The 24484-nt window shown below is 41.6% G+C and overlaps 1 protein-coding gene across 4 annotated transcripts in view; it reads left to right on the top strand.

The window, feature by feature from the left end:
* The window catches only part of RBMS1 (RNA binding motif single stranded interacting protein 1), a 138346-nt gene that overhangs the window by 34780 nt on the left and 79082 nt on the right, over window positions 1–24484 (top strand). Inside the window, exon 1 of one of the 4 annotated variants that reach the window (XM_088519490.1) lies at window positions 15252–15384. The exons of the other annotated variants lie outside the window; for them this stretch is intronic. Coding sequence (XP_088375616.1) covers window positions 15322–15384 — 63 coding nt within the window. The 5' untranslated portion in view covers window positions 15252–15321. Of the gene's footprint in view, window positions 1–15251; window positions 15385–24484 lie in introns of those variants that run through there. 4 annotated transcript variants of the gene reach the window in all.

The following is a 24484-nucleotide window of genomic DNA, read 5'->3' on the forward strand; positions in this document are numbered from 1 at the left end:
TACAATAGCTAGCCAGGGACCGACAAACTACTCTCTAACTTCTCACACAGGCAACTTTCAAGATAGATAAACTCTGCTTTCCGCAGCAGTATTGCTTAAAAATCAAGTTTATCTTCTTGATATAACAGGAGTAGGCAGAAAACAGTTCTTTTAAATATGGGAAAATATTGGAAAATCTAAAAAAAGAGTGAACTGTTCTGTAACAGAACTGGGCTTGTGGCTGCGATTAGCTAACAGAACGCATGCAAAGATTTTTCCTATGTGTTGTCTTACGAGTTCAGAAAACTTTTTTTTTCTATAAAAAGATAAATGTTTTAACTCTTAAATGCTATATCCACATGCACAAGTTCCCCGTTTGATAAGATCAATCTTTATCATCAGTAATATTTCTTATTTTTCTCATTTGTCATCTAAAGTTTTTTCAGGGAAGGTTAACTGCTTAAATGTAAAGTGGATGGGTTCTTATATCATTGCTTTATATGCTGCTTTATTTTCCTTTTAGATTTTCTGAATTTTTCTCTGAAAGATACAGATTTAAATCACAGTAATTCAGCAAACTACTGTGGTAGAAATATTGTTGAACAAGAAATATACATTGAAGTTTTCATTTAACCTAAATAAAAATAATTGCTTTCACCTCAGTTGAGCTTGGTTATGGCTCTTGCAGTGTACACCTCAGGGCTTCAGCTGCTTTATAGTTGGAACGTATTTTTGTTGGCTTTCTTGTAAAATGTCGATTATATACTCATCTGTTGGATGATAAAACCTTTCTGGGAAAAAAATGTGTTTCTTTTTTAACATGGTTTCTCTTTAGTTTATCCAAATCCATATAGCTAAAATTAAAGTTCGGCCCACCCTAGCCATTTTCTTTTTTTCTTTTTTTTGACTTCCAACAAAAGGACTGAGCAACTGAGCATTTTTTCCATTCCTTGTCCAAATTGTTAAGATGCCCCTGAGGACTTTTGTTTACAGTGTCTTCTCATTCTTTTTTTCCTTGACATTCTCCCCTCCCTCCAGCAGTGAGATACTAATTAAAGAGAGGACACTGTGACCCTGGATTGTTTAGAAGTCACAGGGGAGGGGTGGTGGCGCAATGACAAAACCATCCCTGCAGGAAGCAATCAGGCCTGAGACCTAGCACAATACTTACTTCCATCACCTGAAAACCCTATAGATTTGGAGATTTGGGGCAGAAGCAGATTTATTTTCCTTCTAATAAAGTATCTTCATTAGCAACAAAGCGTCTATATCTCTGTGTGTCAGTGTGATGTTTGACAGGGTTATTGTCCAAGTACCATTTTTTCATCACTGCAACTGAGAAATATTTCTCTTAATAGAGTTTGTAAGTAAAAGCAGTACTGATATAATAATGTATTCATGAATATCACGTCCTTTGTCTTCAGTTTCAGGAGAAGAGTAGTTAGCACGGTATGATCCAGTAGGATTAAGATGTGATCTAATGCATATGAATTTTATAATATTATTATAGCTATTATTACTCAATTATTATGCTATCAGTACATCTGGTCTTTATGAACACCTAGCAACAGAGAAAATCAGGATTTGTTCCAGATTGCGTGCTGTAAACTGGACAAAAGAGCCATCATGTTGGATTTACAGCTGTGAAAGACAGTTAGGTGTTTATCCACAGAATTCTGCTCGGGGGCATTCACACTCCCAGTGGAGGGACAGGCTGCCCTTGTGCAGGTGGGAGGCTTTGGGTGGCACCTTCGTGCAGCCAGGTGGGTACCAGCTCATCCGTATCTAGCTCCGATGCTCAATCTGCGGCCATATCCGTGCGGCTTTATCTTGTACCCATTTCAGTAGCTCTGCACTCAGGTTGGCCCATGTACATCAGATTGCAGGATTGAAGTAAGCAACATTGTTCCTGTTGCATAGAGAATGGGAAAAAAAAAATCCCCCTGTCTGGGAGCTAGATCAAAGTGCAAGCAACAGGCACTTTAAAATGCTAATATTATGGAATTTGTTATAAAAGTTGCAGTAGGCCCATTTCTCTGAATATCTGTCTGTGTTACTGTTGTCTTTTTTTTTTTTCTTCTTCTGCAACAAGGCCTACGCTTTCCAATTAAGCACTGTCTGTTCAGCCAGATTTCAAGTTTAAGTGTTACCCCGGCAGGGTAACGTGATGGTTACTTAAGGATCTGGTAGACCAGCACAGGGCTCATCCCCATGGAGCAGCACCTGTGATACCCGCAGGCAGTGGGATCTCAAGTCCCCTGGAATCGGCCTGCGCCGCTGCCTCTTCCTCTGCTAAATTTTTAGCAGTTCCTGGGTCAGTTTGGGGTGCTGGCAGCACTGGCAACAGACCTCCACCCCTGGTGCACTGGTCTGTGCCCCTGGTTGATTAGTGGTGACAAACTCCCGCAGAGGTGTTGGCTCTTTGGAAGTTCAGGTCTTTTGCAGGAGACAAATGAAGGTGTGAAAGGGGGGACGGTCCAAGGAGCCTGTTTGGGGTGTGAACACTGATCTGGGGGATCTCTGGGCACTCCGGTGTTGGTGTAGAAAGGAGACAAGAAGCGATGCAAAAAATGCCCGTGTCTGGGTGATCTTTAGTTAGAGAGCCGTGCAGCTGCTTGAGACTGTGATTTAGCCTGCGTACTACTAAAAATATCACCTTCAAAAATATTGGAAACAAAAAATTAATGCACATTTTTTTAAAATAACTTTTACCAAGGAAAGGAAGTCTGTGCTGAGTATTCACAGGATCACGTCATATGGCCAGCGCATCTTTGATGCAGTGCAGAGTTCCCTAAAGCTTGATTTAGTATCTCTGAGAATCCCAACATAGTTTATTCAGACCAAAAAGTAGCAGCCTTTACATCACTTATGGTTATTGCACTGCCCATTTGAGTAGATCTGTTATTGTTCAGATTCCTTTCTGGTTTTGTAATGGCTGTATTTCACATTAAAGTTCAATGGTTTAATTAAGGAAATGACTGAATAGGAAGTTACTGTAACCATGATTTCAGCTTTTAAAGAAAGATTGGCCATGCACGTGAGGAAATTTGTCGGCTTAAGATTTTTTTGTTAATGTGTAGCATCTGTTTTTTTTTTTTTTTTTTTCTCCAAACCACTCATATTCAGATAAACTCAACTGGATAAAACACATCATTTTTTTTTTTTCTCTTTAGGTATCTTTATCAGTTTATTTACAACCCAAGAATATAAAGCCCCATTTTTCCTTCTAGTGGGTTTTAAATACAGATGATTTCATTTGCAAATTTAACTGAGATTTGAAGACAGACATGAGGACATACACTGTCAGATAATGTCTCTTTAAATTAAAATACCTTATGATCTATTACTTAAAACTCAGAGCAGCATTTTTACTTTCAGTTTTGGCTCTGATCAAGGCTTTGAAATCAGGCAGTATCTCCAAATCACTGTTCCCTTGGTGGTCAGGCTTGGTTCAGAAGTCGCTGCCTTCGTGGCCAAGCCTGGCCAAGATTGCTGTTCTCCTATAACCCTTCTCTATAGCCGAACTGTGCAATAACCACCACCACCTTTTTTTTTATTATTTTGCATGTGTAGATTGAAACTATATTGGTTTACTGCATAGCACACCCATATGAGCAGCTGGCTGCATGCAGCTAAGGAGTGTGGTAATGTCTGCTCCAAAGGCTGAAAGAAGTGGAGGTGAGAGGGGAGGCGGTGATGGGCATAGGCATCCCTTACATCAGCTCCCATGCGGAAGGAGTATCTGCTTGGAAGTGCTCTTGCAGTGAAGGAGGAGCTCATATCTGCTCATGGCTGGAGAGTACACCCTGCCAAATTCCATGTTTATTAGTTTGATCAGCTCCCAAATAATGTGAGTAGTACAGTAAATACTATTAAGTACTATGCATCATCTGAAACTCTGTATCATCTGAAGCCTGGAGTTTTATCAGTGTGGAAAGGCATGGCTCCTTCTTTTCCTTCCTTCCTTTTCCTTCCTTCCTTTTCCTTCCTTCCTTCTCCTTTTTTTCCCCTTTTTTCCTTTTCATTATGTTTATTTTATGGTTTAGAGTTCTTAAAAGGAGCAAGAAACAACTTAGTAGTTCAGCACAAACTGAGATCTGTAGGTTGGTATCATAAAATAATTTCCATCATGGAGTGAACTGCCTAACAGGCAATCAACACTGACAATCAAGAAGTAGCTGGTAGTTAATGACTGGCAGATTACCCAGCGGTTTAACATTTTAACAAAGGGCTTCTAGCACAGTTTAAATTCAGTTCTTGAATCTTATCAGACAGATGCAATAGAAAATCAGTAATTAGTTTCAATCAATTAAGATAGCTGTAACTGAGAAATCTAAATTATAGACTCTAGATTATAAATCAATGTATTATTTTAAATATAAATGTTACAGTAATACTTTTTTAAACTAACATTTTGTTAAATAAGTAAAACATGCAATTTGTTTTATTAAAAAAAAGTCTACATTGGTGACATTTTAGAGACTTAATTTTTTAGGAAAATAAACAGCTTTTCGCAGTAGCTTACAGTGCCATTGTAAAGCAGTTTGGCTGAATTTTTTGGTTTAGCCAATGCATAGCCCACGTAATATAGTTACCAAGGGATTCTTTCAGCTCTTGCTTTTTCTTTGTACACTGGCCCAGTTCCTGCAAAATCATGTCCCTACATGATTTACTCACATGAGCCTTCATATTGTAGGAAAAAGGGTTTGTTCTTTCCTAAGTTACTCAGTGTGTGCTACATAAAACAAGGTAAAATCCTAGTAATGTAAAAAAAGTTAGTAGTTTTCTTATGTGTTAGTAATTAGTGTTGAGAGCCTCTAATTTGCCTGGAATTAGTAATACCACAGAAGGATTTTTTTTTTTTAGATTTAAGAACACACTTTTTTTTCTGAGTAACATCACTGAATTGCTTATGTGGACACAGTTATGCAAGTCCATATGTGTATGTATGTATATCGTTATGTTTATGCTTAAGGGACTGAGGCAGTGCTAGGAACAACCCTTCTGTGGAATGGAGTAACAATTTCAGTGGAAATATAACAAACAAGAGGATTAGAAGATGCAAACATGAATCGTTTTAACTTTGGTTTCATTTGTTTTAAATGGAGCCTATAATCCTGATAAAAATTCTTCCCTGAGTTGCGAAACAGTGGGCTCTACTCATAAAGCAACCTGAAATTTCTTGGATGCAAAGTGTATTTTTTCACTTTGTGTAGAATGTGATTTATATAACGTCTCAGCTGACATGATCTGACATGTTTTTATGAATTCCTTTGCAAGGCAAAAATGCCTCTAGTTGCAATTTATAATAATGAGACTGTCTACTATAAAGTAACTGATTACAGTGAAGGTATAAGAAGCATGTTTGCCTTTCAAAGCCATTAACCTCTCCTAGCTTCTAGAGCACATAAGTCTGTGTTCTGCAGTAATGTTTTCTGCAGGTGTATAAAATCCATCTGTTTCTCCAAACATAATTTTGTGGGTGCTTTACCAAAGATAATTGGATGGTATTTTGGCCTAGATTTCAGCCAATCAGGTAAGATAATGTGCCTGACTGATAAAAGTGAGAAATACAACAAAACTCAATGTATAATTATGTAAACAAGCATTCACGTTATTTTTTTTCCACTATGTTTAGAATAGTGAAGGGTAAATTTTCTGTGTCTCAGGCTGGAAGCAGTATTACAATAGTACACAGTTGTCTTTATTGATGTACTACTGAATTACATTAGATGAGGACTGCATCGGGCCCTGAAGTGGGAAGCTGCTTGTTTAGTTGTTTTGGGAAATAGGTAATGGAAGGCCATGCAAGGGCAAACCTTCACATAGATACACACTAAACTGCTAGAAATAATGCAAATCTCAGACTACTTCCTCTTACTAACTAGTCCTAAATGGATCCTGCAATCCTTTGTCGAAATCTTTTTTGCCTCAGAGCTGCCTCCCCTTGGCCCGCACTTCTGGGCTGTCACTCCACTGAACTCCATGGATGTGATGTACAGCTTTGCTCAGAAATAAGTGTAGCGAGTTGTAGGGAAACACTGAGAAGACTTTGTCCCTGGGGAGCTTAGTGAAAAATTCTTTTTTGAAGATCCCACAGCTGAGAAAATCCTGGCTCTGCAGAGGCTCCAACAGAAGCTGTCCTAGGGTAAGACAGACCAAGGAGTTGCCAAGGCAGGGAAGGACTTCAAAGACTGTTCAAGCCAGGGGCGAAAGTTTGACCTAATTCTTGCACTACCCGGAGCAGCTCACCAATTCCACTGCGGTCCATCCGCCCCAGATGCCCGGGTTCTGCTTGTTGCAATAACCCCTTCAAAATGTCCCCACTTTTCTGGAATCTGGCTGGAAAGATGCGGTTGCAGGACTGGTTACTGGTGAGAAAGGCCCCAGAGGTGGCCCTGCACTGCAGCACCTCCTCCCGCCTGCCTTCCCCTTCTTGTCCTCCCTGTCCGCCTGCTCCCGCCACTCCCATCCTCTTGGACACCTCGGTGTCACTGTCGTGGCAGCAGGAAAATGCAGAGTTTTCTATCGGGTCAGTGAGTTGAATCAGCAATAGAAAAACCAAAGGGTCAAGGAAAGGGCTTGAAACTGTGACGCTCTGAACAGTTAGGGGAAACAGAGCACAAGATTTCCTTCCTTTCAGCCTCTCTGAGCAGTTAAATCCTCTCTGTAGTTCATAAAAGCACAGCCTGAGAGCTCTGGGTGAGACCTGGGACCCCTTGGTAAAGCTCTTATTGACTCTTTTAAGGCCAGGATTTCACTGCATGTTTTATCTTTGATTTATGTGCATTGGCAGCAGGGAACAGACCTGAGAAATATGGTTTCACAGGATGTGATAGATACTTTGAATCCAACTTGAGAGAATTTGTTGGAGAAAAAAAAACCTCGAAGAATCTATTTACTAAAATAAATATAAAACTTAATTATGAGGCAATGAAATATTTTCCCACCATGATTTGTGCTCCTGCCAGCCCAAGATACTTAGCATAGAACAATTAGTAAATAACTCAGTGATTTAGTCACTGAAATAAATTGTTCCTAGCCATCTTGATTAATTTACTGATTACTGAACATAAATATGCAGATCATTGCTGAATGTAAAATTACAGGAACTGAAATGATTGCATTAAGCACGAACACTGCAAATACTGAGCACAAAGGGAAGACAGTCTTACCTGGGGGATAGTTCTATAAAATGTATCTCAGAATAAAAACAAATCTTTGAAGGTAGTGACAAGTGCTAAAAATGCAATGTTAACTGCATTCGTAGTCTGGAAGGTGAAGGCACAGACCTTGGATAGCCATGAAGACTGGCGCAACTTTGGCTCAGGAGAATGGTGGTGGCTACAAGCCATTTGCAGCTGATGTCTGTACAGTGGATGGAGATGGGGCTTTGCTGTCCTGCTCCTGCTTTCACTGTCTGTGATACATCAACCATGTCTTGTACCTTCACCATAGTGTCAGGAAAGGAAGGGTTGCATCAGCCAGCAGCTAAATTGTTCTTCCATCCCCAAGAGTGCTCTGTGCAGGCCATAAAGTATTGGAAAGGAGCAGGGAACCTTTTACAGCAGATGCCAAATATCTTGTGATATATGTGATTTCAGAAGTTGAGGAAGGGGGAACATGCATTTTGAGGAGAGCTAAAGTTGATAATTTCTACAGAAGAGTAGAAAACATACTGCTTGTCAGAGATCCAGGCTACACCAGTGTACCTCAGGAACAAGTCTATCAAGGTTTATGTAGATAGTTTTATTTTAAAGATACTGAAAATGAGATAACATTCAGACTCATTATTGAATATTTGCTTAACTTCTGCCACATGATCTCGTTTCTTTCCTTCTTACTCTAAATTAGGTCATTATAATCAGATTGTGTCCTATAAACAAATGTCTTTCTGTTTATATATGATTATAAAACAAACTTGGAGGGTAAGGGCTATAATTTTGATACAGATAAAATTTATAGGCCCCCTTGAAACCTATATGGAAATGAGTTTGTCACAGTCCAACTGAGAGGATATAAATCAACACCACAGAACCGGTCCAGGGTTGTCAGTGTTCCCAGGGGAGTTCCAGCACTAAAGACGTTTGCAGGTCAGAAATGAGGTTAATTGACAGGGATGTGTGTGAGGACAGAGAAAATTTGCACAGTTCTTGTCAGGAGGTACAGCTGTCATTTCTTTACTTGACCACTAGTATTTGTCAAATAAATACAACAGTGCTTCACTGCAGGGAATGGGGGGGGGGGGGGAAAAAAAAAGGCAAGAAGAGTCATCTTAGGACAACAACATTGTTGGGAGAGAGCCGTGTTTTTTGTTTCTGTTCCAAGATACGATATGAGCACACCTACTACACACAACCCGCAATCTGGCTCCTCTCTCCTGCCGGTATGGAACACTGACTCCTCTCTGCAGCAGAGGTTTGCAGAGCAGCATTTGGTCTACTTTTTCCCCAAACATTCTTCAAGCATGTAGCTTTTGTGTGAGAGCCTGGTGTTGGATTAGTGGCAATAACTCCAGACTTCTTGGCATATCAGATTTAACTCGCTTTTTCTGCCTTTTTCCTTTTTTCATAATGACCGATTTTGGACAAAGCATGTGCTGCCATGACAGCCTGCTCCTCATTCTTCTGTTATAATGTCAGATAATAATGTCTATGGTGTGTGCTTCTTTCAGTTTGTCCCATTTTAAGGATGTGGAAGGAAAGGTAAGGGTCTTAAATTATTTTTTCCAGAAATCCAAAGCACTGAGAAATCCTGCTAAAGCTATTTCACACTCCTGTGTATCAAGTCAATGACACACAAAGGAATAAAACTTATATCTGGCTGGTTTTCAGTCAAACCTTTGACTTTAACCACTGAGCAAGGATTTATCTTTTTACTGTTGTTACCTGTTCTCAGTCTTAAAACATACTTTAATTGTAGAAATCTTTTCATTTCTTCTGTATTTCTAAGATTCTGAAAAAAAAAGGTAAAAAAGTAACCATTCAAGCCTAGTCCATACCCTGAAAAATCTAATTTTAAAAACCAACACATGAAAATTGAATAAGCTGTAATAGAAAGAGCCTCCCTTCTGTATGAGCATCAGCAAATATAATCCCACTTTGAATCATATTAATTCTGAAGTTTAGGGAAAATATTTGTGCATTTACAGATTTATCTTCATCTTTTATTAATACTGATATTCAAAATGTAAATATGTAATATATGAATAAAAGCAAAAAGCTGCATAGAATTGTTCACTTGTAAAGATTTTTCTCTTGCTTCCCATATTGCTCCATAAATTTCTTTCATGTATAATGTAAAAAATATGCAGACAAGAATGTATATCAAAAAGTGAGCTCTTCTAAGTAACCTCACTTAATGCATAAGTATATTCTATGTAATGATGAACATTGTTAACAATAAAGCAGAAAATGGCAGTCATCACATTTTTCATATCAGACAGGCTTTATTATTTTCTTTTACAATAATCTGGAAACTGTTTACAGAATTTTGATTGCTTTGTAATTTCAAACAAATGTCTGGCAACATTATCATACTAAAGGCAGAATTCAGATATTTCTGAATTGCTTTACTTAATTCTATAAGTCAAGATTGGATTTTGCCCTGTGCTGTAATTATCGAATACGAGCAGCTTCCTTAAATTCCTGTTATAGAATAGCCCCTTACAGTAATTCTCTTTCATGCTTGTGCTTCCCAGACAAAGTGTATTTAGGAAGGGAGTGTTTGTTTGACAGTGCAAGTACTTCTACAAGGTAATATCTTGGCTTTCAAAGAATAAATAATGCATTCCATAATATAAAATGCTGGCACTGGCATTGACAATAGACTGTATTGCTCTCTATGTTCGTATTCTTTTACACTAGTAATCAGTGAACGAATGAGAACAATTACTTATAATTGTGCAATTTATAAAGTTAGAAAGTATCCTTGCAAGAAGATTTAAGGGAGTGTAGAAGGAATGAATTGCAAGCTCAAATGGATAGGAGGAGTCCAAGCATTTCCTGAGAGGCACGAGCCCAGGGCCAAAGCGGAAGAGGCGTCCTCTGTGCACCAAATGGAGCAGCACTCCTTGGAGGGCAGGGTTGTTTTTCTCACAGAGAACTGCTGGATTTAAGAAAGAAAAAAAAGCCACATTACAGGCAAAAAGGATAATCAGAGATTTAGGTTAGGGGATTCCCAGACAGAATAAGCTGACGGGTTCTAATCGTAGGTTTTCAACAGAAATTCGTAATAGTGACTCCGAATGAGTATTTTATAATTAGTGATAAAAAGTCTTTTTTTTTTTTTTGTATTCTAATTAGAAGATATATAAGTCAGTAGCTTGTTACCAACACTTGAAACAGCACATCTGGAAAAGATCGTTTATCTTCCCATTTTGGTTCTGATTGTCATGAAGATCCTGTTCTTATTATTGAATATATCTCTATGGTAATTTTTATACTGTTAAGACCATATGCTTAAGCAAGAGCTTCTTATTGTGTGTGTAATACCTAGTTTTTGCTAGAGCATATTCTTCTGCAGAAGCAGAAGCTTCTTTAGAATCTTCATTTTCTAGGAAAAAAAATGACTAAGGTTTTTATATAAAATGTGCTTTAGACATTTTTGCATTTTTCCTCACCTGTCCTTCTCTTTTTGACTTAGCAAGGTAGGGATTTTTCTTTTTTTTTCCTTTTTTTTTTTTGGTTGTTCTTTTTTATGAGACGCGTACTTAGTTTGGAATATTTAAACAATTACTGAGGAGGTTATTTATTTCTGAAGTAGCTTCCCTTGTAATGAAGTTTATTTTATTCTATCAGTTATTACCATAAATGCCTTTCTTGTTTTCATTTCTTAATAGTTATTTTAATGCTAAAAGTAAAAACTTTTTTCTGTATGATCCATAGCTTTCCATACTCCTTTATTAACACCTTCTGGGAAATACTTAGTATCTCTCAAAGTTCAGCCCTGCTTACTTTTTCCTTAGCTTGTCTAGGGCATTTCCAAGTATTTTTACACTGTTGTGGCTCAGTCTCCTGCCTACTCTGTTTTGTATCTTTTCACATGTGACTGGGTTCAGTGAGCTGATGGATATTCAAGCAAATGAGCATGGTGGTGGAAAGCTGATAAGTCTTTTAAGTCCTGCCAAAATGGGGAAACAAAGTGCCCACAACAACTCCTCCACTAATGGGTCTTCAGGAGGCCCCAAAGCCGCTTTCCTGACTTACCCTGGCAAGAGAGAAAGGTTATAAGAAAATTCAGGACATTCAATGTAGACTCAGTATAGATTCTGTGTAGGACTTTGCAACAAAAGCTGCCCTTTTAAAGCAGACCTCCACGGTGGAGGGACCATCTGTCCCACAGAGGCACAGAATGCCCTGAGGGGAGCTAACTGCACCAATCAAACTTCGAGAAAAATAAGGGAAATCATGGATTTGATTTAGAATAGGGATGATAAAGCAGCAATTTCCATGTGTAGAACTGTTTGTAAAGCCATAGCTGAGTTTTACAGAGTTTGTTAAGGTTGACAAATCTTTCTTGAAAGATTCTTGAGCATTTCCAGTTGAGCTGAGGTTTTCAGAGGAATTTTATTTCTCTATTTGCCCATCCTGTCTGCAAACCTGAACTTCTAAACAGTGCGCAAAGCAAAGGACATGTAAGCACAGCATTGTAGCTCCAAAATGCACCAGATCATGGGTGCATCAAGTTTTCATTATTTCTGAGTGACTTTGGGTAATTTAAAGAAACTATTAGCGTAATTTATATGGGCAATTAACATAAATTTTGTTAGACCCCCATGATCATCTGTTTCTCTCAAGGATGAAATGAATTGCTCATTTATAAGCATAACCAGCAAGATGTCTGCTTACCTGCAAGTCTATTCACACTTGTTATAACACAGTTGATTTTAATGTCCTTGAAAATATGATGTAAATTATCACATCTGTATAAATTTCATAGATACTTCTATTTTGGTTTGCTAGCAGAGAACTCTTATTTGCAAACAAGGCATGCTTCTTTCATCTCAGGAAATGTTTATGGGAACAAATTATCAAAATCTTGGATTGATATGTCACAGTCCCTCTATATACGGAAATGCTTGGATATAGAGCCTTATCAGCTTAAACAAAGGGATTACACAGAAATCCCTTCACCTATGTTCTGGAGTGAAAAAAATAAAATAGAAGAGTTTTCATAAGAGCATGAAATAATTCAGGTCAGAAGAAACCTCAGGAGTTCTCTAGCCCAACTTCCAGCTCAAAGTGATGTCAGCTAAGAGATCAGATTGGGTTGCTCAGTCTGGGCCTGAAGACGTCCCCAGGCACATCTCGCCTGTCCTGATGTCCAGCTGGAACCTCTCTTGTTTAAATTTATGTCTGCTGTCTCTTTCTCCAGCCATGCACTGCTGCGAATAGCCTGGCTCTGTCTTCCTGATAAACTCATTGCAAGTTTTATTTCCTAATTAAAGAAAAAATGGGAAAATATTATTATAGCCATTTGAAAATAAGCACAAATTTTCAGTAGGTAGATTCGTACTTAGTACAGGACCTCCAAGTTTTCTTCGTAAATAATATTGTAACGCAACTTCCTTAAAGAAAAATTAATAAGCAGATACCTCATCTAGGGAAGGTGTCAGCATGGTGATAGTGATCTGTGTTTACACATTATATTTGATTTTATGTGTTTTTGAAATATGCTATAAAATGGAATAATGGTAACTGAAGGAAATGTCACACACTGAATCCAACACAGGGAAATCTGTGTCAGAACCGGGGAAGCTGTGCTGCTTTGCAATATTCCGGGGTGCAATAGGGACTAGGAATAAACCCAGCCAAGCATATAGTGGTTCCACCCCTCCAGCCTGTGGTGAGGGGGATGGGACAGGAAGAGCAGAAGGAAGGAAGCAAGGAATGATTGCCATTTTTTAAAAAGCTTTTCCCAGACAGGGGAAAACATGGTCATTCTATGCATCTCCAGTCACCAACCTCTCTTGTGGTGTAGCAAGTTTAAGCTTTGCATCACCCCTTAGCTGACCAGAATGTGATAGAGAAAATATTGTTCATATTTTTCATTTGGGAACACAAATTTTAGCAACAAAAATAGCCTTTTCCTGTTGCTGTTCCTACTGCTTTAGGATAGTATTTCCATATCAAATCTTGTTTTCTGTGAGTGCATAATGAGATTGGGGCACAGGTTGCCTGCTGTAGTGCACATTTCTTCCAGGGAAGACACAAATGCTGTTACATTCCTATCAAATTAAAGCACAGGTATATTAATATATAAAACAAATATAATCTGATAATGCTGCCAAAACAAGCAGTCATAGCCACCTTTGTGCTCCTGCTTGCTTGTGCTGCCCTGCTGCCTCCTCCATACTAGCACAGGCTAGCACAGAACCAGACAAAGGAAATGATCTGCAAGAAAATTTGATCAGAGAAGGAAAAAAAAATAGTTTCACCCAGAATCAATGGCCCTGCCCTTGCCTTTTTCCACAGCAATGTGAACTGATGTTGTCATAAAGTGTGCGTGAACCTACTGCCTCAAGCAGCCCAGGGAATATGAATTTATCCTAGCTTTAAACCTGTGTGCTAACTTAATGCCAGCTGTGGGAATACAAATGCTCCGTGATCCAGCATGAAGTTAAGAGTAGTACAGACAGGCGATACCTGATCAGGCATTAAGTCTGCCACTACCGACTTATTCTGTGAAACATTTCTCAGTGACAGTGATCAGCACTCGGTGTCATGGGACTGCAGCGCTCTGGATCCAGTACTAGCAGCCCTGAAACTTGTTTTATCAAATCAAGGCATAACTAAATGAGTTGCATTTCAAGACAAAAGAAAGAGAGAGAGAAAGAGAGAAAAGGAGAGTGAAAGAGAAAGGAAGAGAAAGAAAGAGAAAGGAAGCGAAAGAAAACAGTTATGCAGAATGTAGTTACTTTGTTACTATTGACCGTGCTCAGGCAAGCTCTGATCTGCAGTGGCCCTATAAATATTTAGTGATCGTTTATAGTTGAGAGTAGCAGAAGAGGGGTTTGTACATCCTGGCATTGGCAGAGCGTTTGCAGGATGCTTCTCAGACATTCGGGATTAAACTATCTGGCAATTTCTTGTTTCTTCCCACCTGTTTGCCTTTGTCACTGTGTGCGCGAGGTTAGGGCCACATTATGACAAGAATGAGGAAGAAAAAAAACAAAAGATGCCTGATGCTGCACGTCAGTACCAGAAGGTCTCCTGCACTGTCACCAGTCAGAGACTCGGTAGGCTTGGCATAAGTGTCATTGCACATCTCTGAAAGGCGAGATTCCAGGTATCACAGAGCGTTTAATGTAAACATCACAGAGCGCTGACAGCGAGTAACTCGGGGCTCTCTTCTGCAGACTTGTCTCCTGTGGCTCGCCCCTCATAGCCTGGCAGCTAGGCTTGCGTAGGCCCCAAACTTTGGGAAGAAAATCAGAATTTTCCTCTGCTTCCCCAGTACTGCCTTGGAGCATTAGTGCAGCCCTGGAGCAGATGATGCTCACCCCGCCCCCAGCACCCCTCCCCTAGACTGCATTCCCATCTCTGGTAAAAAAGAACCAGGATTAAAAACGATCATTCCTGATACATCCACAGCAGCTCCAGGGGCAAGGGGAGCCCCAGCTCCCCCTATGCGGCCCACGCAGTGCCCTGAGCCACGTCCTGCCGCCAGGAAAACTCCTCCTCGCTTCGGGCAAAACTCCTAAGCGCTTCGTGGGGGAGGACAAAAACTGCTCGATCCGTTTTCTCCAGATTACCCCGCGGGCGGGCGCGGGCGCTGCTCCCCCGCGCAGCGCTCTCCGCGGGGCGGCCGCCCCGTCCGGGAGCCCCGCGGCGGAACGCGCGGCACTTGCGTCCGACCCCGCCGCGTGCCGCGCATTCCGCCGCGCCCCCAGGCGCAACCACTGCGCGCCGCGGGGGCGCGCGCCGCCCTCCGCGCAGCTCCGTGCCGCGCCCCGCGCAGCGCCGGGGCCCCGGGAACGCGCCGCCCGCGCAGCCCGCGCAGCCTGGGGGCGGGGGCGGGCACCGCGCCCGCTCCGCGCGTCCCGCCGCGCCTCGCCGCTCGCCCCTTCTCTCGCTCCCTCCTCCTGGGCGGTGGTTGCGGCCGGCGGGAGGTGGGACCGGCCGGGGAAGCGGCCGGTCAATGAGCGCCCGTTGATGGCCGGCTGCGCGGCTGCGGTGGGCTAGGCGCGGAGCGGCGCGGAGCAGCGCGGAGCGGCGGCGGCGCCGCAGGCGGCGGGCAGGCACGGAGGCGGGCAGCGCCCCGCAGCCCCGCCGCGCCGCAGCCCGGCGCCCGCCGAAGTTGCTGCCCAGCGCGCGGGGCGGCCGCGGATCAGGCGGGGCGATGATCTTCCCCAGCGGCAACAGCAGCGCGGCGGGCGGCAGCCGCACCCCGTATCGGAAGCCGGTAAGAGCAGCGGGGGTGGGGGGGTCTCCATGCTCCCCCTCCCCCCTTCCCCATTTTTCTTTCTTAAGCGGTGAGTTGCGGCTCGCAGTCCGGGCTGGCTCCCGAGGGCCGGGGTTTGCGCGGAGCGGCTCTTGTCCCCGGCCCGGCCGCCCGGAGCTGCGCGGTGACCTTGCGCGGAGCCGCCGCGGTGCGGCCGGGTGACCTTAGCGGCGCGGAGCGGCGCGTGCGGCCGCCGGCCCTGCTGGGCTCGGCAACAAGTTACAAACGCGCCCGTGTCGCAACCAGGGCTGCAAAGCGAAACTTCGGGCTGAAGGATTTTCGCGTGAAATGACACACACACACACCAAAAAAAAAAAAAAAAAAAAAAAAAAAAGAGAGAGAGCAAGGTGCCTTTCTTCTTCTTTTTTTTTTTTTATTTTTTATTTTTCAAGTTACCCTCCTAAATCCCTCTGCCCTGGCTGCGCTGCAGACTTTCCCCTTCTCTCCCCCTTGAAGTGCACAAGGGAAATCCTGTGACATTTTATGGGCAGGCAGATTGCCCTGATAAGCTCGAAGCACTCGAATCTATGGAGCTGTGCTGAAAGAGGCTTTTTTCTTCTTCTTTGTTTAATCGCTGAAAATAAAATAGTGGAAGCACTTGGGCTGAAGCCTTCTTGGGTCGCTTCCTCCTCGGCTGCACTTTTACTTCTTTCCCTGAAAACATTACTGTTAATGTTGAAATGTTTACTGTAAAATGGGCCATTTTTCAATGAATATTTGATCTAAAGAAATCCCACGCTTTAAAGTGCGACAGATGATATTCGCTGTGTTTGTATAGGAAAGGGCAAATGGAGTAGAGGTCACTGACAAGATCCTGAGTTGACAAAGCACCAAAATACTTTCGCAGTTGTTTTTTTTTTCCCCTTCTCCCAGGTGAAGAAAAACGCTTTTAGCAGCTGAAACAAATAATTTAATGTGCTCCATTAGCAGCATCGGAGAAAATGCCCTTTTTATTTTTTATTTATTTATTTATTTTTCTTTCTCTCTCCTCGGGGTCAGAAGACATTAGGGGCGGAAACTACAGATCGGATCTCACTCATAACACACATAGGGACCTTGGTGATGAGTTTCAGAACAATACTGGTTAAATGAGTTTCAGTTTTGAGCTGCTGGTGTACACCTCTGAGCAATCACTATTTGTGTTACTAACCTGTGCCATACTGAGGGGGGGTTATATTTTCTTGAAGTTTTCACTCCAGCTTCAAGAAATGCTACTTCCTTTCCCCTCCTCCCCCATTTTATAGAAGCATCTTTTTGATAGAAATCACTTGTGCAGTATCTCAGCACCACTCTGCAGATGCTGCATAGCAGTGTGCCGAGTTATCTTTCTATCTGCTACTTGAAGTGTTCAAGTCCATACATAATAAAACATGCTTATTGTGTGCACCGGTCTGGGTTTGTTTTTAATAAATGCCCCGGCTACACCCACGCTGCTGATCTTGTCTGGGGCTCCCGCATACTTTGTAGGCGAAGCCAGTTCCCCAGATGCCCTTTGCCGGCGGTACCGGCAGGGCGGGCGGGCGGCAGCCCAGGGCGAGGCGGCTGTGTGCGGATGCGGGGTAGCCTGCTGGTCTGGAGCACGCTGATAAGATGCTCTCCTTTTCACAGTGCACTCCTTAGATTCAAAGAGCTAAAAGGGCTGGCTGAATCGGAAAAACAAACAGACCCCTTTTCTTTCTTCTGTCTTTCTTTTCTTTCTTTCTTTTTTTTTCTTCCCTTCAATAGGCAGAGAAAGAAATGAATGTGGGGGTATTATGTGGTCTTAAGACCCTGGGTACCAAAGGTTTCTTTTGTTAGTGTGTAGCCATTCTGCATTCAAACACTTCCTACATAAGGAGCCTCGGCCTGGGCCATTCTCTGTGTAAGTCCATGGAAAACTATTAACTTCATTCATGTAGGCTAAGGTCATTTAAAGATTGACTTTCTGATCTCCCTTGCACTCAGACCTCACCTGCAGGGGTTAACTGGTGTCAAAAAAACACTGAAGAGTGTCATGAGCCTAATTTTTCAACTTCTGTTGGTAATTAAAAATAGCCAGGATTAAGTCTCTGCATGTTCCATGTTACCCACGTTCACACAATTTAACTGTAGTTACATTTTATTCTATGTCGGTGAAAGGAGACATTAGACTTCCTATTTTAACAGCACCTACTTTATGAACCCGAGAGTAAAATAACTTAAAAATGAAACTAAAATGTCCTGAAGAGTTTGTATATCTCTGTGTTTGTGCTGTGCCATGTATGATATCAGAATGGTGTAAGAGTACTCAATTTTTTTACACTTTCCTGGTTTATTTTTCACATCTATAAAAAGTCCCAGTAGCTTAGAGCTAGGTAGTATGGTGAAAAGATGTATGCCTGTTGGTTAAAGGCAAAAATATATGTTCATGACTTATTTTAAAGGCATTGTAATATAACCCGAAATTCTGGCTTCACTTAAAACATTGGCCAAACTCCAGTTAGCTGCAGTAGGGTCACAGTTTTACTCAAAGTACTATATTTTCTTTTATAAAAGAATCTGCACTTCTTGTGTTGTGCTCATTATCTGTTCTATCTATTTCGGTGTGTAGCTCAGGCATGTAGGAGCCAGTCGTCGCCCTCGGTTTCAGGTCAGATTTGATTGGGTGGTGCTTAATCTTTTGCTGTGTTTTAGAGCACTTGTAAGAAAGAGTGCTATGATATGGTCTCTGAACATATTTTCAACAGGGTTTCCTGCACCACAAGCAGGCCAGTGCATAAGATTCCTACCAGCTCTATGTTGAAGCCAAGTTTTGCTGAAACGGGTAGCAACTTATCTGCTGCTTTTCTTGAAATGCAAATTCAAGGCCAGTTAAGGAGTGAAGACGGTGCAGTGTCTGCACTAGTAATCTATCGAAATAGCCATGGCTGTGTGTCATAGCTGAAAAAGGTAGGCGTAATCTAATATTTCTGCTAACAACGTTACTCGAGTTATGCAAAGAATACACGTGTGCATCCGGAGTGCTAAAGGAACAGAAATGACATACGATATCCTGCTTCAATGCAAGCTCTTTAAGCTCTCAGTTTGTGTGTGCTGGGAACCTGATGAGTCTCTGTCCCTCCTCCCACTTCCATTATCCTCATGTAAATGAGGAGGAGCTCCTCTGGAGTAAATATTTCTACGCACTGTAAAATTATCCTAAATGGGAAATTAGGCTTTCTCCAGCCATCTGCTCCTTGAATCTACAGAGCCAGGGGAGATATTTGATTAGGGATTTTAAATCACTCCGTGCAGTGCGGTTGCGCCTGGCCCAGCTTCCTTGGAGGCCCTGCAGCACCCTGGGCATGGAGGGGGGCCGGCACAGCGCCCACCTCCCCGCTGCCCTCGTGCCCTCTGCGCCTCTTCCCAGCCTGGCCCCGCGACCGCAGCTCTCGTTACATTTTGATGAGTGTAATGTTTATCTCGCCAGTGTAAGTAGATTTACATAGTTTGCTGCTTTCAAGCAGATTAACTGGGCGTAGCTGCACGTGAGGAATTTAGCACTGATTCGGCGCTTGGCCTGTTTAAGGGCTGCCGTACAAAGCTGCCGGTTAATCTTTTCCTGCCGCTCTGTTAACATCAGCCGCTGGGCCTCACGCTGGCCCTTGCTAAAGGCTGGAGATGAAAGTGGGTTTCTAAGGCTGGTTAGATGGGCAGGACTTCTGCCAGTCTTGTGCTAAAAATATAGATGAGATTTCCCATGGGAGATTTTCCGTAGGTTTAGAGCATGTGATCCTAGGGGTTATTTCACAGTCTTACAGGCCACCCTATGTGTGTGTGTGAGAAGTTACCTCATGACGCTTGTAAGATCCTGGCATGAGCTGGTTCAAAACGTGCAGCTCCACTGCCTGTCTGCGGCGTGGGTGCCCCGCATTGCCCCGTGTGCCCGTTTACAGCGTGCTAGGGAGAGGCCGGAGGGCTAGCAAGGGGAGCTGGGGAAAGCAGGGTTTGTGTTGGGCATCTAAGTATTTCGAATTGCTTTAGTTTGTGTTTCTTTCAGAATTGCAACAGTTGAAACATTTTGTATCACTGCTGTGCACTGACCAGCTCTGTTGACTTTTAAATTACATACAATGTTAATTAACAGCACCTGGCCCTTCTGTTAAGCTGCAGCTATTTTGTTTTAAGTGCACTTACAAGGCAGTTTGTGAAGTGCTCATTTATTCTTGAGGGAGCAAAACTGCTCTGTCAGTGGGTTTCTATCCTTAAAGCACAGACTTGAATGAAAGAAATAAAAGGAAGCACCTTATCTTGTCAGACATGATGTTATAGATTATCAACAGTGATATGATTGTCTTGCTGTGTTTAACAATTTAAAGTTTTTGTTCGGTATTTCTAGCAGGGTAAACAGTATTCCTCTAGTCAGTTGGAAGTTTTATTGTTTAAAGTATCTTTGTCATGAAGCTTCATATGGAAGAGAAAATAGGAGCCTGTGTCTTGAACATCTGCTGTTTTGTTTTGAGTTCTTTTTTTTTTTTCTTTTTCTGAAACTTTCGACTGAAAATGCTTGAACTAACACATTTCAGAAGGGTTAGATCCTTTAAACTAGGAGGCTTTAGTGGGGGAAGGAGAAGGGAAGGAAGAGAGGAGAAAAACCTTTTCCCAAGAGCTTGACATGGCTGCTAAAATATCGGCATATTACTGCAAACGAGTAAATTTAAAAAAAAAAAAAAAAAAAAAAAGTGGTAGCTTGATTTGTGTTTTCTCTTGGTAGCTAACAAGAAATGATGGCTGTTTCCATCTGCCTATTTTGCATCTCCAAAGTCTTCATTAAACTTGATTTTTACTTGTTTTATGAGAGAGGCTGTAACAAAAGAAGTCTGTGGAGAATAGAAACTTTTTACTGTCTTTTTCCCTCAGCTCTGCTTCTGGCTTCTTACGAATGCTTTTCTCTATTTCCACATGAGAAATATTTATAAAACAGCTTATTTAGGGGGAAAACTTTATGGTTTATAAAGTTGCAGGCCTAGTGAAAAGGTGACGGGGTATTTTGATCTTGGATGAAGGATGTTGGTCGAAGATTTCTAGAAAGCCAACAGAACCACATTTCAGTGCTTTCAAAAGCCTCACTGAAGTAATTGCCGCTTCCTTTGCATACGTTTCGGAATGGCAGCGTGCTGCGGTAATTATAACAGCCCTGCAGAAGCCACGGCATTTGCAGCTTCCTGATGCAACAGGAAAGGGAAGGGATGAGTTACAAACAGAGAGGAGGAACACGCTGGGGAGAGCCGTGTGTGAAATAAGCACAAACCTCATAACCCAGCAACTTAAAAAAAAAAAAAAAAAAAAAAAAAAAAAAACCCACACAAAGCACACACATAACAAAAATATCATAGGGTAAGAGGGCTGCTAACTGTGATTTAGCTCTTTTTTTTTTCCTTCTTATTCTTTTTTCTTGAAAGATTGTAGGTAAACCAGTGTAGCTGACTGTATTGACACACAAAATAGTTTTAAACTTCAGTTAGACTAATTGAATATTGGTAAGGGATTGCCTTAAGCAGATTCAAGATATATGAGGATTGAGTCATTTTGAGTTAGTTTATTTAAGGCACTTTAAATTTATTAACCTTCATTACAGTTTTTGTAAACTGATTTAACAGTACAGCCAAATTATACCGATTTTATAGACTCACCCATGCACTAAGATGTAGTGCTTAAAATTACTTAGCAAATGTTTTGAAATATGATAAGCTCTTCAGGACAGAAATATAGTTATGACTCTTGAAAAATTTATTTCCCTGAATTGACACTGAAATATGATGGTACTTTGGCTCTCTGGTCTGCTGCAAAGTAAAAAGTAATAATTGCAAATACATTCAAATCTATAATATGAACAAAAATATTTCATTGTTAATCTGCACTCATAAAAGCAGCATTGTTCACTAAGCCATAATAGTTTAGGAAATCATTGGTCTGTGTCTTATTTGTTTAAAGTATTCTGCTTTTGAAAAATGATGTGCTAAATAGAGTGGATATTTTGGTTTTACTTAGTTGATAGGACTGTAGAACTTGGGTGAAGTTGAGGGAAAACAAATAATGCTTGGCTCTGTGGAGCCCAATCCGGGCCGAATTTTCCTTGTTTGAAGAACAGCAGAAACAGCAGTGCCAGATGAACATCAAATCTGAAGTCTTGCCTGACTTTTACCTGTTTGTGGAATGAAATGTTTATTTACAGTGACTAAATTACATGACTTTTTTTTCCCCTTGATTCTATTTCTTGACAGTGCCTCTTGTTGGCAATGATACTTTGACACGTTAGTCTAAATGGAGGTTTCCTGCTTCTTCAGCTGAACGAGAAGGGGATTTATTTCTTAGCTTCTATTGCTTTCCCTGACAATATCTGAATCTCCTCTGCCATATGGTACCTTGCTTCAAGAAAGGGGAGACATAACTCCTTAGGTTAACTGCAGCTCATATATTCTGTCATCTGGATCCTACAGCATAATGATGTTAAAATTCAGCCCTTCAAGATATCCAGGGTACTTGTGTGAAACAAATATAAGTGTGCTTGAGCAGTGAACTTGAAGTTTGGATATGGGTTTAGGTGACTGTTAGAGGGAGCTTTGCTGGTGGTGGTTAGTAACTACAGGGCACTTCTGCCCCGAAGCTTGAAGTGTTACCATCAATCTGCTGGTGGCTGCATTTTAGTGGAAGAATATCCAGTTATCCTTGAAACTCTGAAGCAATGTGCTTAAATATAATCACCTATCTCTCACCAGCCCATAGGTTGTGATTTTCCACTTCGATAGCACTAATAGCCCGATAGCACTCTTGGACACCATGAGGTGCAATATTGCCCACTCAAGCTTTGGAGGGCTCTTTAGTGCTAAAGAAGTGTTTGGTGTGTTGCAAAGGAGACTGTGCTTCCATGCTATAATGGATGAAGAGTGGTGTTTTTCTCTCTTCCCCCTATACAAATGACTTTCTGCAGTTGTGTAACTGAGATTATTTCTCCTGGCTGTTGTTGAAGAGAGGAGACCATGTTCAGTCACTCAGGTGACTGGTGGCTGTGCGCTGTGGAGGCAGGGGGAGATGGTCACGGCCTGCCGCTTGTTTTAGGGATTGGTATCTTGAAGCTGATACATTTGCACTGCTACATATGCATTTTTATTGTTCTAAGGTAGCCAAATTAATTCAAAACTTTACACTACCTACCTTAAAGGTTACGTTTCAGTAAAAGTAACATAAAGCATGGCAGTTGTGTTGACCTGGCCAGTTGCAGCCGTGCTGCGGGTGAGGAGGGATGGAGTCAGTACGTGGTGCAGCTGCATCGCACGATGGGGAAGGTGCCTCTCGCGAGCCGGGGCGGGCAGCGCCCACTCCACATAAACCTGCACACTAGGAGAGCTGGGCAAACAGCTCTGCGGACTTGTGCCCAGCATAAAAGCAGCCGCCAGGACGAGGAGGTCCTTTGAAGTACGTAGTGGTCTCTCCTGCCAAGGGATTCAAGCAGAGTTCTGAAAATGTGGGGCTGGATGTTGAGGCTCTTGCTTGTGCCCTGCAGTATTTACCTACCCGGTGGTGCTGCTGGCTGTGGCAAGATGACTGATGTGAATGAGTGCTCATTGAGCCAGGGAATCAGGAGACCTTTGAGTCTGCCTTATGAGAAACCTGAGATGAGTAGTTGGTGTATCCCTGTGTTGGTGTTAGACTGACATTCAGCAGAATCAGATGGTGCTTTAATTGCATTAATATTATTCTATCTAATGTACTTGCTTACATGATCATCATTACAGTAGGACTTGCACTTATTTAAAAATAGTTCTGGATAATTTGGGAAAAAGACTTAAGCAAGGTATCTAATACAACTGCTCGGCTACTAACCCCAGAAGCAGAAGCTAATTCTGGACTTTTTCCAGAATTCCAAGAGCAACTTAAATACCCAGAACTGTATCTTGTAAATACACTATTTACAAGAAAGGCTTAGCCCATTTTAATAAAAGCTCTTTTAATAAAAAGCTTTCCAGCAGTATTTAACTTGAGAAAATAAGTGATAACTAGTACTTTAGTACCTTAGTACAACAGCTCTGACATATATGTATTTGCCTATGTATTCTAGAATTGGAGATAACCTTTTAAAGGAGGAAAACAATAGTATCCTATGGGTACTGCAGAGATAAAGAGCATTTTTAAGTTAGAGCAACATTTATGGTGAAGAATACCAAGCTGTGATTTACTACATAGCATTTATGTTGGCTAAAAATGCTAGTGAAATTCAGGGTGCATCGTGGCCCTGAGAAAAGGGTGTGTTGTTTTTTCAGTTGTCTGAGATGTCTTAGGAGTTGCTTCCTTTGGGTGTTACAATATTCCACAGCCCCTAAGAGGTTAATGCAAGATGGAAATGGTTAAGGAAGTCATTCATTGTTTCAGTGGTAGGCTGATATTTTTATTGCTATAGTGACAAAATCAGGGTAACTCTTGAACCAGGCTTTGCCAATAAACATACTGTTCTTGGATCTGTTGGGGCAGGGTGGTCCCTGGGAAGTCACTAAGAGCAGCAGAGTGGGTCAGTTGTTATTTAAGGCATCTTGGCTTTTCATGCACCCATTCTTTTCTGTGTTGTGATCAGATGTTGGGAATTTCCTGCTCTGAAGGCCTGATCATGTTGTGCTCTCAGCATTCACGTCTCCCTAACAACTTTCTTGTCATTGCTTTGGTATTATTGAAATATGATTTTATATTCCAGTATGTAAGATGGTTGAATGAAATATCTTCATTCCATCTGTGTCCTTTTTGTAAGATGGTTCTTTGGGATGATGCTTCTTGGGTGAAATCCTTCCAAGATTACTAAAAGCTCAGAGCTACTGTTGTTTTTCCACCTAGACTTGGAGTAATATTAGAAATGCCACTAGTCTAGTGCCATTAGAAAAGTCCAATACTCTTATAAAGTTTTTTTTTTTTTTTCAAGGATAGTACAGAAAATAAGGGACTAACATGAAGAAGCTCTATTTCAATGTCCTGTCAAAGATTTTTGTTGGTAATCTTAGCCAATTGTTTAGATTGGTTTCTTTAAAGGTGTACTGGCAATTATAGTCTCTCTCTCTCTTTTTTTTTTTTTTTTCCT

This window comes from Tinamus guttatus, unplaced genomic scaffold (genome assembly GCF_059628265.1).
Source record: "Tinamus guttatus ecotype Peru unplaced genomic scaffold, ASM5962826v1 Tinamus_guttatus_pri_ptg000060l, whole genome shotgun sequence".
Taxonomy (NCBI): Eukaryota; Metazoa; Chordata; class Aves; order Tinamiformes; family Tinamidae; genus Tinamus; species Tinamus guttatus.